Consider the following 18,567-nt stretch of genomic DNA (forward strand, 5'->3'; position numbering starts at 1 on the left):
AGTAAGCTGGTCAGTCATATTTTCAAATCGGCACCTCTGGGCGAGATAGTGCAGATCAGCAATAAAACATTCAACTGGTTCGTCAGGCTGTTGCTTCCTCGTTAAAAACTTAGCTCGCTCTAAAATGCGGTTAGAGGGCAAGTCACAAATCTCAGCAAACTTTCGCAACAGACATACCGGGTCGTTGGCAGACTCCGCAGGTACCGGACCGCGGGATTGTAGGCGAAGGCTAGTGCTCTCCTCATGGCATCAGGACCAGCAAGGTTCAGCAGAAGAGAGGCTTTGACGGCATCGGGATCGTTGCGATGAACGATATTAATGTAGTGTGTGAAATCCAACTCAAAAGTCGCCCAGCGCTCCGCTATGTCGGCATCAAAGACCAGGGGCGAGGGTTTACGGCACGAGGATGCCATGGTGGCAAAGGGGTACGAAAAAACTCCGATAAAGCAACACTTTCAAAGAAATGAAACCCGATAAACAGGAGGTGTGCGTTTTAACTATCTGACACCATGTAAAGATGTTAAGTCCGACACACTTGTAACTTTACTTAATGTTTAATGATCACATAGGTTAGACACATTCCAGCACTGACTGCATACAGTCTATGACCTTGCTGGAACCGAGAGAGAGAGAGAGAGAGAGTTATTATACTTGATAACTAAGGTGTGGTTAGTGGTACTAAGGTAGCTATATTATTGGTTGCATGCATGAACCATCTAAATAATGGAAAACATGTGTGATATGCAGTCAATTCATTTGAGTACAATCAAGCCATAGCAGTAGCTCTCAGAATGTGCACTATTGACTGGAAATAAATTACTTCTAAATCGGTCAAAATTAGGATCTATGCCATGGTTTAAGGTAGGTTCTCTATTTAATTTTTAAGAAAGAACTGTAGATGCTGGAAAAATCGAAGGTAGATGAAAATGCTGGAGAAACTCAACGGGTGAGGCAGCATCCATGGAGTGAAGGAATAGGCGACGTTTCGGGTCGAAATCAGTCTGAAGAAGGGTCTCGACCCGAAAAGTCTCCTCTCCCCCACTCCCCCCTCCTCTCCCCAGCAGGCTGAGTGTTGCCACGAGGAGCAGAGCCATTGTGATGTCATCAGCTCGTTAGCTTTAAAAAAAAAATCATTTTTGTGAACAGTTTTAATAAATAACTCAAGAAATAATTAATCAAATTTTCAGATGAGGCGATTTTTGAGATCATGTGGTAAATATCTTATCGGAATATGTAAAAATGTCACCGTTAGCGGGTCGTGTTTTCGAGGAGATGTGAATCACAGACAAACAAGACACACATACACTAATAAATACATCCACATCCAAGATCAGAGTTTTATAATTATATAGAGATGGTTCAACTTTGGATCTGTTCATTGCCTGGTACTTGTGTGATCTTTACTTCCTGCTCATTAGCTCATGCCTGAATGTCACTTTGTTGCATGCAGTCATGGGGTGTTTCATTCACTGAGGTGTTTTGAACGTTGTGCACTCATTAGTGAATATCACACTTTATCTAATGACAAAGTGAATGGTCAATGGGAGAACTGAAAATGTTTGGACCGTGGATATCACCCTGATAAAGTCCAGCAGCGATGCTCTGATTCATCTCCACACCTCCAACCAGATTGTGAATGAAATGACTTCAATCATTGAAAGGTTTTTTGCCTTGATGTCCACAGACTTTAATTGTACTAGGACTCCTTATTGTCACACTTGTTCAAAGATTGCTTTGATGCTAAGTAACTCCTCTCCCCTAAGGAATTCTGCATTTTTTTCCATGTTTGGATCAAGACTTGAGGTTTGGTGTGAATGATACTGGTGATGAGTAATTTATTCAGATTTTAGGTTCTACTTAATAGAGGCTTATTTTTATATTGCCAATACATTATCTACAATTGCTCAATATTGCTATCCTTTTGATGAGTTGAAAAAAATTGACTTAATCTTTTCATTTCATTTGTGATTTTACTTTTTGCCTATCTGCTTTCAGCAATTCTGAAATAGTGAGCTTGTGTATGGCTGGTTCAGAAAGAATTGATTAGCATGGTTACATTGGTTTGAATGCAAGGCATTCCACATTAGATGGAGTTATTCTTAATGAAATATTTACTATAATCCACAACACAAGAATATAAAAGCTACCGATCTCCACTAGCTTAACACAAAGGCCAACAGCTGGATGAACAGTGAGTCAAGCCTCAATTGTGGAACCAAAGGGTTGGCCAACATTTCGGGTCATGACAATGCGTCAGGACTGACAGTGTAGCGGGAAGAGGACCAATCTAAAGAGGTGAGAGTGAAGGGTGAGGCAAAGGCTGGTAGATGAAAGGTAGAATTGGATGAGATGGGGAAGGTGGATAGATGGAGCCAGGTAAAAGAGTGTGAGACACATGCAGGTGGGTGATGGGTGGAAACAGATAAGGAAATGCATAGACAGATAGATCTAGGTGGGGGAGAGGAGTGGGAAGGTAGAGACAAAGGCTGGAAGGTGCTAGACTGGAGATACAGTGTAGTAACAGGCTCTTCAGCCCACCAAGTACGTGCCGATTAGCAATCACCCCGTACCCTAACACTATCCTACACACTAGGGACAATTTACAATTTTAGCAAAGCCAATGAACCTGCAAACCGGTACGTCTTTGTAGTGTGGGAGGAAACAGGAACAGCCAGAGAAAACCTATGCAATCACAGGGAAAACATGCAAACTCCGTACGCAATCGAACCTGGGTGTCTGGTGCTGCATGGCAGCCGATCTACCGCTACGCCACTGGGCTGCTTAGTGGAACCGCATGTAGTATCCGATGGTGGGCAGATGGAACCCCATGGGGAAGAGGATGGGAAGTATAGGCTAGCGGAGAAAGAAAACAAGGAGGATAGGTATTTGGGTGGTGGAGAGATTGAAATGGGAAAGATGAATGAAGCAAGAGACAACCCAGATGAACTGCTAAGAATGCAAAAGGAATACAAAGGTGTCGTTACCTGAAATTGGAAAATTCAATGTTCATATCATTGGATTGTAGGCTACCCAAGAGGATATGAAGTGTTAAGGGCCTGTCCCACCAGCATGCGATTGCATGCGTCTAGCGCAACCAAACGTGGTCGCTTGAGGCGTACAGCCTCGCGGGGCTGGTCCCAATTCCAACCGCGGAGGCGTATGGAGTTGTGCGGGGCTGGTCCCGACATCATACTCACCAATCAGCTGGGCAGGAGGCGGGCTGACTGAATTTGGACGTCGGGCGGTGACTTCATCACGCAACGGCATGCCGGGCGGTGACGTCATTGCGCAATGCCACGTGCTAGGCGTACGCCATCAAGACGCTGCGTACGACGTCGAGACGCTGCGTACGGCCTCAATGCGGCTGCGGGCTGACAGGTCGTTGTCGCACGGGATTTTCGGACAGTGCAAGATTTTTGGAGCCCCGCGCGATGTCGGGACCAGCCCCGCACAACTCCATATGCCTCCGCCGATCGAAGTGGGACCGGCCCCGAGTGGCCATACGCCTCAAACGACCACGTTTAGTCGCGCTAGACGCATGCTATCGCAGGCCCTTTATTCCAGTCCTTATCTCGGCCTTCCCTCTCACTACTTTATACTGTATTTAGCCACTGCAGTCCTGAGGCCGAGTTACAACCCATATCATCAAATATCTCTCGTGCAAGTAAGATTCCAGCATCTGAGTCACTTAGTGGAAACTTTCTTGTGTCTCCACTGTGAACAACCTTGTTAAAATGAGTTTATTCCTTGCAACATTATTAATTTGAAAATCTAGTGCAAAATTCCATGTACATTTTCTATCATTGAAATCGCAGTGGAATTACAAAATAAACTGGATAAATGTCATAAATTGCATAAATAAATTTAATATATGTTTCAGAACAAAAAATGGATAACATGGTTCTTTTAATTGAATATTTCCATGCAAAGCTGAGCAGCAATCATGGCTAATGTGTTGCACTGTATTGCGTATGTTGTACAAGTCAGATGCTGTCATGATAAAATTATTTAATATGCCGATCAGATTACACGTTGAATAATGTATCCAGTTCCAGCCAAGAGACAAAACGACATTAACTGGGCTTTGCAGATCTATTTGCATTAAGTATAATCCAAAGAAACATTAGGGTATAAATATGCTTCAATAAACTTCATACTGATAGCTATTTGAATATCTCTTTCAAGGTTAATAAAAATATGCACTTTAAATTTTGTCAGCTAATTCGTCGTGCCCTTAAGACTTTACTTAGGCACAAACCTTGTTTGGTATGGTTTAATAATTCCTAGACTTTTGAGGTATCGCAATCAATTTTATATTAGTTTTGGGAAGATTTGTTATGGGTACTCTTTATGGGTATTTATATTTGATGTTGAAATATCCTATTGAAAGAATACAAATGTCTTTTATCTTGCAGGGATTTGACCCGCCACATCAGAGTCCCACAAGGACAATTTATGTTTCCAATCAGTTCCCTGAGCACAGTCCTTTTGTTCGCCAGAAGTTTCCAGACAATCGGATAATATCGTCCAAGGTAATGAGCAATGGAAATTGGTAGAACATTTCATAATATCTGCTCTTTCATAACATTACTATGAGTTCTTGCAATTTATTGGAAATTTAATTTACTTATATAACTTTTTTTGACAGTAATAACATGCCTGCTTTGATCTGAGTATTCTGATTATTTTTGCAGTTGAAACATGTCTGATAATTGCACAGAAATTATGATACTAAAATAGGCCACTAAATTGAATATCCTAGTCTTATTATGCATCAAAGTTTGATCAAACTTTGACAATGCATCCTGTCTTTCATCTTTCATGTACTAATGCAGTTGTCCTTTAAATATAGCCACATTCTTTTAACTGCACAGATGGTATTTGCCTTGAGAATGCCAAGTTGCATATTTTAACCCCTCTCTGTACAAAGGTTTCTCCTGAATTCTTTCTTGGGTTTATTGTTACCTGTTTTATATTTATAGCCCTTAGCGTTTGCCTACCAGATAACATCTGTTTTCTTGGGGCCTATAAAACATTTCATAATTTTAAAGGGTCACCTAAAGGCCTTCTGTACCAATAAGATGTTTTTTCCAGTGCATATACACAGAAAAAAATAGTTTATTTTTGAGGTGGTCTCCTGGCCAGCCGCACATGGTCGAATGTTCACCATGGGAGGGTCTTGCCTTCTGCGCCCTTAAGGGCGACTTCGGGAAGAGATAATCCACTCTCCAATTGTTTAGAAATCCCAAAGGTTCAACATCCAGCTCACTTGGTTTTATTTCTTGCACTCCCTTTAAACCTGCCACGGCCCCATTTCCCACACTCCATTTAAAATCACTAGGGCCTCTAGGAAATGTATTATATCTCTATGTAACATGCAAAGAAATGTAATTTTAAAATGTCTAGGTGTATTATTAAGAGTCATAAACAACAGTCAAGATGAATTGCAGTCCAGCACCAGCAATGTCTGTGACAGGTTTGTGAAGTTTTACTGCACCTAGTTATTCAAGGTTGTCCATAATTTTTTGGGCTTGAAAACATTTTACTGCCATATCTTAATCAATATTGAAATTTGTTTTGTAATCTGTAATTTTGATAAGATTCCACTTTCTTTCTTGAAGGTGACTTGTTGATATGCCAGGATAGGTCACTATCGTATTGACGCAAATAATGAGTACAAATATTGTGACTTGAATCCAAGTTGAAGAGGTCTAATGGCAGCGAAGTGGATATCCCTTTAATGTGATAGAATTCATTTTTCATTTGTATTGCATCTTGTGGCCTTTTTAAACATTTGCATTGCAGGCATAATTGTTTTTCCTTTATTTCTTGCAGTACACGCTATGGAATTTTATCCCAAAAAATTTATTTGAACAATTCCGAAGAATAGCCAACTTCTACTTTCTTGTAATTTTTCTTGTACAAGTAAGTTTATCTGGTAACCAAATGTGATCAATATTATTGATTGAAATTTCTTGCTTTTGAATTAACGAACATTATTAAAATTTGAATTAGTCTGTCTGGCTTAAAAGTTTGAATGTCTCATTTAAATATCATCTTGGATTCAGAAATGGGATCCAGTTGTTGAGTATTACTGGTTACATAAAGCTGATTAGCATGGAATTTCAAGCAGTTTATGTGGTCATGTCCTACTCCAGCTGTAAAGTTTTGTTTTTCCTATGAAAATTAAATCAAAAACCCCGCAGCTTATTTGAGTTCATTTTAGAACTAATACTACGATGAAGGTGATATTTCAGACTAAATTTTGAACCTATTGACACTGCAGTGAGTATCCATTTATTTTAGCAATCCTTTTTCTAAGACAAATTTGATTCAGATTATAAACTTAGTGATAAACTCTACAGGCAGAGCTTTAATGATTGTGGAAATCATTTATCACTGCCAAGGGCACTGCGAGTAAAATTAATCTTGCATTAACAGCAAATGTTTAACAAAGTGTTTTTAATTATTAGATGTATAGAATCTTAAGAAGTAGGACCAGGAGAAGCTGTAACACCGATAAAACCTGCTGATTATTTCAGTACCACCAACATCACGACTTTGCTTCACCACTTGCTCCATTTGCCTTCACAACTGCATGCTGACTTTCATTTTTGAGTAAACCCAGATCTCTCTGAATGTCAGCATTAGTCTTGCATCATTTAAATAACGTATTTCCAATCTCCTTTCAAAAGTGGAGAATCGTGCATTTCTCCACATTGCTCCTCCATCTGCCAACATTTTGCCTAGTTTTTTAATCTGTCACAAATATCCTTTTGCAGACTATCCTCCTATAGCATGCTTCCCTAACCCCTCCCCCACCACATGCTTTATCCATGTTTAGTCTTTTCATCTAAGTCCTTAAAGTTCATTTGTAAATAGGAAAGGTCTCAGAACATATCCTTGGGATCTCCCAATAATTACAATTTGCCAATCTGAAAATGTGCCCGTTTTTTCCCAATTTGGGTTTCCTGTGTTAACAAATCATGTAACAAGGCTAATGTTACTGTCAATCCATGAGCACCTTTGTAGTTACCTGAAATACAATCCTATCAAATGCTTCTTTGAAATTCAAATACACAATAGCCTCTGGCTCATTTGGCCAGACACCTCCTTAAAGAATCTAAATACATTTGATAAGCATAATTGCCCTTTCATAAAATAATCTGATCCTGCCGAATGTTATACATTTCCAAATGCATTATTATCTCTTCCTAAATAATGGATTCTACCATTTTCCAAGGCATCTAATGTAAGGTTAACTGTACTATAGTCCCTCTCTGTCTCCTCTCCCGCTAGTTTCTTGAATAGCTGTGTTGTATTTCCTGCTTTCCATTCCACTGGGGACTTAGCTAGGGATTTGTTTTAAATGGTACCCAGCTTCCACTACCTCGTTTGGTCTCCTCATTTACAATCCTAGAATGCATCCCCTTAGTTCCAATGTTGTAACAGCCTTTTGGTCGCACAGATTTGCTTTATACTTTGGCTCCAATTATATTTGCTACTAATTTTAAGATGCCTTTAATATCTACTGATGTAAAGACATACACAAAATATTTAAACTTTAACGCTATTTATATGAAATATTGAATATGTTAACTATTGTTTCTATTGACATATGCAATTATACTCCATTAAATAATGTACCTTGCATTCTGAAGAAGGGTCCCGACCTAAAACGTCACCTATCCATTTTCTCTAGATGCTGCCTGACCCCTGAGTTTGTGTGTATCTTTACCAGCATGTTGTGTTATCTTTACCATATAGCAATTCATATTTATAGTTTGCAGTAACAAAAGTAAACTTACAATTATTAAAAATATCTTTGCATTTGAAAATCCTTGCGGGAAAAATAACTTTGTTAAGCATTGCAAGCATTTCAGTGGTTGATGCAGGTACAATATCAACATTTAAAAAAACATTTGGATAGGTGAATTTTCAATGGATATGGGGCAGTAATAGGCAAATGGAACTAGCTTGGATGGGCAAGGACAGGTTGGGCCAAAGGGCCTGTTTCCATGCCCTATGACTCCATGACTTTGAATCTGAAACTCCCTAGCACCTAGCACCTATTTCCCTGTTGATCCAATTGTCCTCATAAGGAAGATAGACAATAAAAGCAAGAGTAACAGGCAGCATCTGTGGAGAGAAGGAATGGGTGGCGTTTTGAGACAGGACTCTTCTTGATACTTATAAAGGAGATAAGACAAGAGACTACTTAGGAATACAACTTGCATTATAGCAGCTACCTGTATAACCTCTGTGGTAGAAAAGGCAAAGGAGACAAGTGGCTGAGAAAATGATCACTTCAACTCAACAGATAGACAAAAATACTGGAGAAACTCAGCGGGTGAGGCCGCATCTATGGAGCGAAGGAATAGGTGACTTTTCGGGTCGAGTCCTGTTTTCAGACTGATGTGGGGGGGGGGGGGGGGGGGGGGGGGGGGGGGCGGGAAGATGAAAGGAAGAGGTGGAGACAGTAGGCTGTGGGAGAGCTTGGAAGGGGAGGGGAAGGAGGGAGAAAGCGAGGACTATCTGAAATTGGGGAGGTCAATGTTCATACCGCTGGGGTGTAAACTACCCAAGCAAAATATGAGGTACTGCTCCTCCAATTTATGGTAGGACTCACTCTGGCCATGGAAGAGGCCCTGGACAGAAAGGTCGGATTCGGAATGGGAGGGGGAGTTGAAGTGCTGAGCCACCGGGAGATCAGGTTGGTTATTGCGAAAGGTGCGGAAGCGATCGCCAAGCCTGCGCTTGGTCTCACGATTTAGAGCAGCTGACACCTAGAGCAGCGGATGCAATAGATGAGGATGGATGAGGTGCAGGTGAACCTCTGCCGCACCTGGAAAGACTGCATGGGAGGTACACAAAATTGCTGGGGAAACTCAGCGGGTGCAGCAGCATCTATGGAGCGAAGGAAATAGGCGACGTTTCGGGCCGAAACCCTTCTTCATGGGTCCTTGGATGTAGTCGAGGGGGGAGGTAAAGCGACAAGTGTAGCATTTCCAAAACCAAAATGGGAGGAGATGGGAAGATGTGGCCAATGGTGGGATCCCATTGGAGGTGGCGAAAATGTCAGAGGATTATCTGTTGTATGTGATGGCTGGTAGGGTGGAAGGTGAGGACAAAGGGTACTCTGTCCTTGTTACGAGTTGGGGGATGGGGAGTGGGAGCAGAGCTATGGGATATAGAGGAGACCCTGGTGAGTGCCTCATCTATAGTAGAAGAGGGGAAACCCCGTTCCCTAAAGCTTCAACTCAACAATTCATTTGCCTGATAATTTTCAGTGAAACATCATTGATTCTACTTTGGTCCAGTGCATTGGTCAATATTTTAATGATAACTGATCAGTCTCTTTATTCTGTAATGTTTCAGTGATATGAAAAGTCTCTATTGAACATAATTCCATAAATATGCAAATATGCATCATTTTTTCCAGTTGATGATAGATACTCCGACTAGTCCTTTCACAAGTGGGCTGCCATTATTTTTTGTAATTACCGTAACAGCAATTAAACAGGTGAGAAATATATTCTATATATTAGCCTTTAAATAACTGGTTTTTTTTAACCATAGTTGTACATTGTTACAAATCATGTTAACTTGATAACATCGTTCAGAAATTAGCCGTAAAGGCATTTGAGAAATAAAAACAAAATGCTGGAGTTTGTTTTATTTCATATTATCTGCTGGGTTTTTTTAATTTTTAAAGATATTTGAGAAACTCGTTGATTTTTCTGTCTTGTGGAACAGGATAAATTATTTTAGTTAAAGCACCACGTCGACTGGAAGCAAACTCTTTTCAGCCTTATTTGTTTTCTATTGAAGGAAAAATATTATTGGCTCTTTGACAATTATGTGCATGGATTTAATCTGTTTCTCTAACAAGCCTCTTTTTGATTATATATTCATAATTTATCATCAGATTTGAAACTGAAAATGACCAATGACAATATGTGCATTCTGTGGTGCCATTTCCTCTGTAATATGGCTCAGTTACAGTATTTGCCTCACTGAAGTTGACTCCGACAGCCCTGTATCTGTTGCCATGACAGCAGGGTGTGATCTGGACTATATTATTCTTTACCACATGTATTGGTTAATCTCAATATAATTTGTTAAAGATTATATTGAATAATACAATGGAGTGCCATTTAATTTCAGGTTACTTTACTGGACACTAGGTGAAATATGCAAAACACAATGCATGTGATTTTTATCATTTGAAATATTGTATATAAATATAAAAGCGCATGCCCACTTTAAACCCCTTTAAAATGTCAAAATATCAAATTTTGGCCATCTAATGAATTTTGTTGTATGCTTTTTGAAAGTCCATTTAAACCGAGCTCACTGCGTTTGAGTTTTTAATTTACTTATTCAAACATTTCATTTTGTCAATTTTAAGATTAGTTGAGGTGGTACAAGTGCATGCACAATGTGCCTTTTTTTTAAATTAACGATTAACTCCTAACGCACAACACAGTTTGCTTTCATTTTTATTTCCTACCTGATTCCTAGCTTATAATTGTTTTATTTTATACCATCTGTTCAGTTTACAATTCTTTCATTGTAAGTAGAAAGATGACTACCACAGCATGTAAGTATTTGGAGGAATACTGAGATTTTGCATGTATTTTTTCTCAGTTTATACTCTTTAATTGCCTTAACCTTCTTCTAGTGCTGCTAGCTGGTATGGGTATTGTGCATGTACTTATTTAAGGAATATTATTTAATGGTTTTAATCAATAGTTTAATTTGAAAATTATAGGAGTACTACAGCCTTTCACAACAAACTTTATTCATTCCGAGGATGCATTTATGCTAAAGCAGCTGGATTGGTAAACCAAACCTGCATCGATTTAACTTCCAAAATCTACTACAAAACTTGAAGTTTGATCTACATGGAACAACACAACATAAAATGCAACAGATTATTGATTTGGATTTGTACAAGAGTTGGCAGAGATCCTGATTCCAAATTTGGTCAAAAACATTAACGGTGCAATGCTTGTAACAAAGATTAAAGCATTTTCAGCTTGGCCTATTATGATTAAGTACCTTAATCATGCAAACACTTTGAATAGCATTTCTAAACATAAATGCAGTGTGAAAAAATACAGTTTTGTTTTATTTACAATTTGGTCTAAATATTGTAATTTAGGAGGATCGCGAGTTAATCTCTCTTTTGGATATGCAGATTGTATGGGATTTGAGAAGATATATCAATTTTAACACTTAAAAAGTGAGCTGCTAAACTGAGTTATAAATCTTTGATAACTTTTCATCTAGAATTCCTGCAATATTTCAGAGATTAATGTATAAATACTTATCTCCTCCTTCCCATTAAAAAAAAAGTTAGCTACCGATAAACCCTGACCATTGTCATATTTTAAAAGTTCCAACATGAATAATAACAAGGAAAAGTTGAAATTGTGCCTGGATTTAAATCATTGTACATAACAATGTACAACATTCAACAGAATATTGATAATATGTTTTTGAGCTTTTAAATCCTAGTCTTCAATGTTTTCTGCTAAAATAAGCATAATTTGACGATACAAAGTAGTTTTATTAATTATTGACATTTTGTACATTAGGGTTATGAAGATTTGTTACGACATAAAGCAGACAATGAAGTAAATAACACTCCTGTGTATGTAATTCGAAGTGGGGGGCTTGTCCAGACAAGATCACAAAACATAAGGGTAAGTCTCAAACAGATTTGGTAGAAAAATGAAATTATTCGTGCAACATGTTTCAAAGATGAATTGAGATAAAATCCATTGATTGGTCATTACTTCCCTTTTGATTATACCGATACTGTGCAATTAATTGGATTTTTTTTCTGTTTCGTTTGAATTTCTTCCAGAAGTCGTCAACACTTCATTAGCTGTGAGCATCATCCTTTTTGTTACTCAATCTCTAGGCCTCTATCACAGACATTTTCTTTGCTGTCACCTCTTCAACTTAAAATAGCATATCATATCCCTTTCTAACCTCACTGACCTCCCCTAACAATTGTAATGATTTTACGGACATGCATTCCAAGATCCCCTATTACTTCACGCTACTCAATTGCGTGTAATTTATTGTGCATTCTCTTTTTCTGGTTGTCGCTTCCTAAAGGCACTAATCATTTCTCTACCTTCCTGCAGACTAAAGCTTCCTTCCGCTTATTGCAAACCACATGTTCATTCTTTATTATGACTTTTTGTGTCTAAGCCATTAAAAAAATATAAAACCTGAGTACTAAGCTCTGGAACTCCACTAAAGCAGCTTTGCAGTTGCAAAAATACTCATCAACCACAATAATTTGCTTCCTGTTCCTAACACAATCTTGAATTCAATTTGCCCCTTTCCCTTTATATCCCATGGGTTCTTAACTTTTGTGACCACTTTGTCTTATGGACCACATATGTACTGTCTCCCTAATCCAACATGTTGCCACCTCAAAATCGAATCGAATCCGCTGATCTGAACTTTTAACAGAATTGTGCCAACTATACTTAATTGCATGGAGGTTCAAACTGACCTTCAGAGTAGATTTCAATACTTTAGCTGTCATTGTGAAGAGGAGGGTTAAATCTCGAGGGAATTTAGAAATCCTGGTGCCTGGAAGTAGGTAAAGCAACGACTGGAAGTGGGATGGCTTTAAGGCAGGTGGATACAGAGTAGTGTGATGACCATGTGATTTTTTTTTTTTCTCCCATCCCTTTATTTCCTTTCACCCACTAGCATGTGCTTCTACATTTTGCAATCCACGTTCCTCCTTTATCAGATTACACTATTTGCACCCTTTTGCAGTCTTGCCAGTTCTTGCTCCACTCCTTCCCCTCACCTTTATCTACCAGCTCTCTTCCCCTGACTCCATCAGTCTAAAGAAGGATCTGGGCCCAATTTGATGTTTATCCATTTCCCTCCACTAAAGCTGCCTGACCTGCTGGGTTCATCCATCAATTTGTTTTTTGCTATTTAGTTTTACTATTTAGCCAAGTTATGTAGTTTAAGGGACAATAAAATTAACTGAAGGGCACCAAAACAACCCATGGAACTACAGGCCAGTAAACGTCAGTGGTGGGAAAGGGGGAGATTGTGAGGGGACAGGATCTAATACCATTTAGATGGAAGGGGATTTGTGCAAGGTGAAATCATGGTAGGCCAGACTGGAAGGTTAGATCACATAGAATCCAAGGTGAGCAAGTCAATAGGATTCAATATTGTGTAGAAAGGAACTACAGATGCTGATATATACGAAGATACTTTCTTCAGACTGAAAGTAGAGAGGAGGGTCTCACAGCTCCATGTGAGACCCTCTCTCACTGCTCCCCTTCAGTGAAAATCCCCAGTTCCCTCTCCTCCACTTTCAGTCTGAGGAAGGGTCCCCCGACCCGTGACGCACCCATCCTTTTTCTCCAAGAATGCTACATGACCCACTGAGGTACTCCAGCACTTTGTGTCTATCTTCAGGATTCAATATTGCCTTGGAGGAAGGAGTTAATGGGTAATTGTGGAAGGTTCTTTCTGTTTGGAGGCCTGTGACCAGTGGTGTTTCACGGGGGTCGGTGCAGAGTCCACTGTTGTTTGTTTTCGACATTAATGATTTTGCTGACAATGCAGTTAACATACTTAGTACATTTGCAGATGTGATCAAAATTGGTGGTATAATGGACAGTGAGAAAACACACCTAAGTTTACAATGGGATCTAGATAATTTGGGATATTGAGCCATGGAATGACAAATCGAATTTAACTCTACAAGTGTGAGGTGTTGCAATTTGGTATGTCAAACAAGGGTACGGCTTGCATATTAAATGATAGAGACCAGAGGAATGTTGTAGAACAGGTACATGGCTTCCTCAAAGTGGCAATCTAGGTGGACAGTGTGTTGAAGGCAGTATCTGGCACACATGCCTTCAGTGGGAAACCTAGTCAGTACTGCATGATACATCCTGATACAGCTGAATAAGTAATTGGTGAGACCATACTTGGCGCATTGCATGCAAATCTGGTTGTTCAGCTGTAAAAAGGATGTTATTAAGCTGTGTGTGATTTATCAGGATTTTCCCAGAACTTGTGGTATTGTGTTGCAGGGAGAGGCTGGATAGCTAGGACCTTTTTCTTTGGAGTGTAGAAGGCTGAGGGTGACCTTATTGAACTATACAAAAGCTTGAGGGCTATGGATGAAGTAAAATGCTCTTTGTCTTTATCACAGGGTAGAGGATTCTAAAACTAGTGGATATAGGTTAAAGAAAAAGCTTCCAGAGGAAAGGATAGAAGCGGATACAATTATGACTTTTAAAAGACACTAGACCAAGTGGGACCCGTTGGGTCCCGTCCCCTCAAGCGCGGTTGTGGGGGGCGGCCTGTGGCGTCACACACACACTAACCACCCCCCACACACACAGGTTGGGGGGAGAGGGGTAGGAAGGGGGATAAAGGGAGGGGGAGTGTGGATGGGGGCAGAGGGGAGAGAGAGAGGAGGGGGGAGAGAGGGGAGGGAAGGGGGGAGAGAGAGGAGGGGGGAGAGAGAGAGAGGAGGGGGGAGAGAGAAAGAGAGGAGGGGGGGAGAGAGGAGGGGGGAGGCAGAGTAGAGGGGAAAGAGGAGGGGGGAGAGAGGAGAAGAGTAGAGAGGAGGGGGGAGGCAGAGTAGAGGGGAAAGAGAAGGGTAGAGGGGAGGGAGGAGAGGGGGGAGAGAGGAGATGGGAGAGGAGGAGGGGGGGGGAGGAGGAGATGGGAGCGGAGGAGGGGGGAGAGGAGAAGCGGGGGAGAGGAGGAGGGGAGCCGTGTGGGCTGCGGGGCCCTCGGCGAGCAGGCTGCGGTGCCCACGGCGGGCGGGCGGCTAGACACGAAGGGAGGCCTCGGGCGGGCGCGATCTGAGGACGGTCAAAAGCAGCGGAGGGCCGGCCGATTGTTTGATAGACCACCCACCCGCGTGACAGACGATTTGGCGGGGGAGACGGAGAGGAGGTCGTCCCCCGTGACGGCCAGAGATCGGCAGGTGGGATCGGGATCACTAGCGAGGAAAAGGCGTCACGATTCCCCGAGTCCCTGCGATCGACAGAGGAATCGCAGGTCTCCATAGACGGCCTCTCCCAGAGGGAGTAATGGCCGCCACGGCCACCTTTCCTCCGTGCTGCCCCGCGCCCGAGCGGTGATAACGACCGCCGCCGCCATGTTCTAGAACTTCAAAGAGCCCAGCGGAGTGCACAGCACGACGTGAGCATCAGTTTAAAAACGCTAAGTGACAAATTTAAAGTAAAAGTTAAGAAGCCAAGAAGTACAGAAGACAGAACAGGGGTGACGTCATCAGGGAGACCATCTCGTTTATTTTAGATTTGTGAACATTTTCATAAATAACTCGAAAAATAATGAATGACATTTTCAGATAAGGCGATTTTGACATCATGGCGTAAATCTCTATCAGAAAATGTAAAAATTTCACCGTTAGCGCATCGTGTTTTTGAGGAGATGTGAAACGCACACGAACATCACACACACACACAAATACACACACATCCAAGATCAGAGTTTTATAAGTATAGAGATTTGGACAAATTTATGGATTTATGGAAGGGTGGTAAAATTAATGGGCTAAATGCAGGCAAATGGGACCAGCCCAGAATGGCCACTTGGCCGACATGGACAGGTTAGGCCGAAGCAATACAGCATGTATACATGCACACTTGCTGTATTGCACTTGGATTACATGATTAAAGCTAGGCCATTCCAAGTGTGAAATCAAGATTTGTTTTCATGTGATTGATATTAACATTTGGAAAGCTTATTTACAATTGATTGTCAATGTCAAATCAATTGGTACTTTAAAAGTAGAATATTTTTATTTTTGTGGGATTGGGGCACAAGGGTGTCAAGAGGTGTAACAATGATGGAATAAATTATGACCTTTGTGTGATTGAATTTAATCGGGGGCTGGAGGGGTTGACTAGCTTACTTCAAACAAAATCAAGCAAAGAAAATAGACACAAGCTGCTGGAGTAACTCAGCAGGTCAGGCAGCATCTCTGGAAAAAAGGAATAGGTGATATATTGGGTTGAAACCTTTCTTCAGATTGAGAGTCAGGGGAGAGAGAAACTAGAGGTATGAAAAGGTAAAGAGAAGAGCAGTGCCGGCAATTTTAAATTACCAGTTGATACCCAAGGAAAGGTGGTACCCACAACGGTCCATGGTTGTTTGTGGAAGAGGTGATAACAGACGGATATATAGATGCGAAGGGAGGAACTGGCAGGACGGCTAAGGTGGGGGAGGGGCAGAGAGAGAGGGAATGCAAGAGTTACTTGAAACAAAATCTGAGGTGCTGTTCCTCCAATATGCGTGTGGCTTCTCTCTGACAGTGGAGGAGGCCCAGGACAGAAAGATCAGTAGGGGAAGGGGAATTAAAATGTTTGGAAACCGGGAGATCGCGTAGGCCAATGCGGACTGAGTGTAGGTGTTCAGCAAAACAAGCATCTGTTTGGTCTTGTCGATGTATAGGAGTCCACACCGTGAACAACGGATGCTGTAAATAACTCGAGTGTAAGGAATGAAAATTTTGATTTGTAATGAGAGGTTAAATTTAAAATGTATTGGATTTCATTGACTAAAAATTATAATTTGTAATTATGTAAGTTCTATATCTAAATTATTTCACTAATTTACAAAAGTTTACCTTACATTGTGATGTTGTACTATGTTGATTACCTATGCCCTCTGAAAAGGTTTTAATAAACTACTTAGTTATGAAAGCAACACTAAAAAGCAAAGTTTGCTATCAGTTTCCCAAAGCAGCTGCCAAACGGCAAAAAAACGGTTAATAATCTTGGCCCACATCTTGAAATTCTAAGATATTAATGCAAATAATTATGTTTTTAAGTTGGTTTATTTCAAACTATTTAGCAGCTTTTTATTTCTACCTGTAGGTTGGTGACATTGTCAAAATAGAAAATGATCAAACATTTCCGACAGATTTAGTGCTGCTGTCAACTGACCATGCGAATGGGACATGTTATGTCACTACAGCAAGTTTGGATGGAGAAACCAGTCTGAAGGTCACTTTATTTCCTGCATGAGTGTCTATTTTGATTAACTGTCTAGACCAAAAGTAAAGGCTTGTATATTTAAAGAGGAAAACTACAGAAGACTGTGAAAGACAAGATTGCATTTTCAGTGCAAATTTGTTTGAACACAAAACATATTTTTGAATGTGCACTTTTCTTTCTAAGTTCACCTGTAAATTAGTTTCTGATGTTTTATGTGGGTAAAAAATGTGAAAAGCATTTTTTAGACTGAGCGGTGAAGTTTCACAAACTATGTTGAAATGTGCATGCTAGCTTTGTGTATTTGGGATTTCTGAGCTGTATTCCATTATGTAGTCGACAAAACATTAATCTAAAATTTTATATTTTTCTGGAAAACATCTGCAGTTTAATTAACTAGGTGGTCAAATTGAGAATGGTTATTTTATGATAATTTCTTCCAAAATGATCCATTAAATAAATGTAGCATCAGGATGTCAATAACTATTCTGATAATGTCTTTCTTTCCCTATCTTCTCTCCGTATACTCCAACTGCAAACAGCAGGTGCTCATAATATTCTTGCATTCCTCCATTTGGTTAGGGGTGCGTAAAGGATACTGACATTGACATTAAAAGACATTGGCTGAGAAATTAAATCACCCCCTGGTGCAATGCAAGGGAACTTGAATGTAGCCATCATTTATCTGTAATAAACTGGTAAACGAACATTTAACTGCTGTTAAAATCACAATTTGCATGGTTTCAGAAATGCAAAGGAAAGTAGGCAAATTTATATTTGTCCAACTTAAAACAGTGAATTTTAAGAAAACAATTAATACATTATGTCCTGTGAATTATGACCAGTGTGAAGTATTGCACACTTTATTGCACAATTCTGACGTTGAATTAACCTAAACAAAGGAAAATCAAATCAAAGAATTGTCAAAAAAACATGTTCAACCTGTTCAACCAATCTAGTCATCAACCAACTCAATAGAATATTGCACAGCCTTTCTAACATACCACAGTAGCACCTGTAACTTCTGAAGTACTACTATGGCTATAAAGTGCTCTTACACCTAGTCGGCACTAGTAAATCAAGAATCAAGAGTGTTTTATTGTCATATGTCCCAGATAGAACAATAACATTCTTACTTGCTGCAGCACAACAGAATATGTAATCATAATAAATAATATAACAAAAACTCAGGAAAAAAAAGAACAAACAATAACAGTGTAATAATAATAATAGTCTATTTTAGTTCATAGCTTATGAGGTTGTAGTGTTTAATAGCTTGATGGCTGGAGGGAAGAAGCTGTTCCTGAACCTGGACGTTACAGTTCACAGGCTCCTGTACCTTCTTCCCGATGGCAGAGATGAGTTTGTGGCCAGGTCTTTGATGGTTTTGGCAGCCTTTTTGAGGCAGCGACTTCGATAGATGGTGGGGAGGTCCGGTGATGGCCTGGGCAGTGTTTACAGCTTTTTGCAGTATTTTCCGCTCCTCGTCGTTCAAGTTGCCGAACCAGGCCACGATGCAACCAGTCAT

The 18,567-nt window shown here is 40.3% G+C and overlaps 1 protein-coding gene across 4 annotated transcripts in view; it reads left to right on the forward strand.

The window, feature by feature from the left end:
* The window catches only part of atp11b (ATPase phospholipid transporting 11B (putative)), a 185,160-nt gene that overhangs the window by 16,971 nt on the left and 149,622 nt on the right, over positions 1 to 18,567 (forward strand). For all 4 annotated transcript variants that reach the window (XM_033032162.1, XM_033032163.1, XM_033032161.1 and 1 more), the window contains exons 2-6: positions 4,416 to 4,532; positions 5,836 to 5,925; positions 9,443 to 9,523; positions 11,604 to 11,711; positions 16,923 to 17,051. In XM_033032162.1, coding sequence (XP_032888053.1) covers positions 4,416 to 4,532; positions 5,836 to 5,925; positions 9,443 to 9,523; positions 11,604 to 11,711; positions 16,923 to 17,051 — 525 coding nt within the window. The remainder of the gene's footprint in view (positions 1 to 4,415; positions 4,533 to 5,835; positions 5,926 to 9,442; positions 9,524 to 11,603; positions 11,712 to 16,922; positions 17,052 to 18,567) is intronic.

The sequence above is a fragment of the Amblyraja radiata genome, chromosome 13, assembly GCF_010909765.2.
Source record: "Amblyraja radiata isolate CabotCenter1 chromosome 13, sAmbRad1.1.pri, whole genome shotgun sequence".
Lineage (NCBI taxonomy): Eukaryota > Metazoa > Chordata > Chondrichthyes > Rajiformes > Rajidae > Amblyraja > Amblyraja radiata.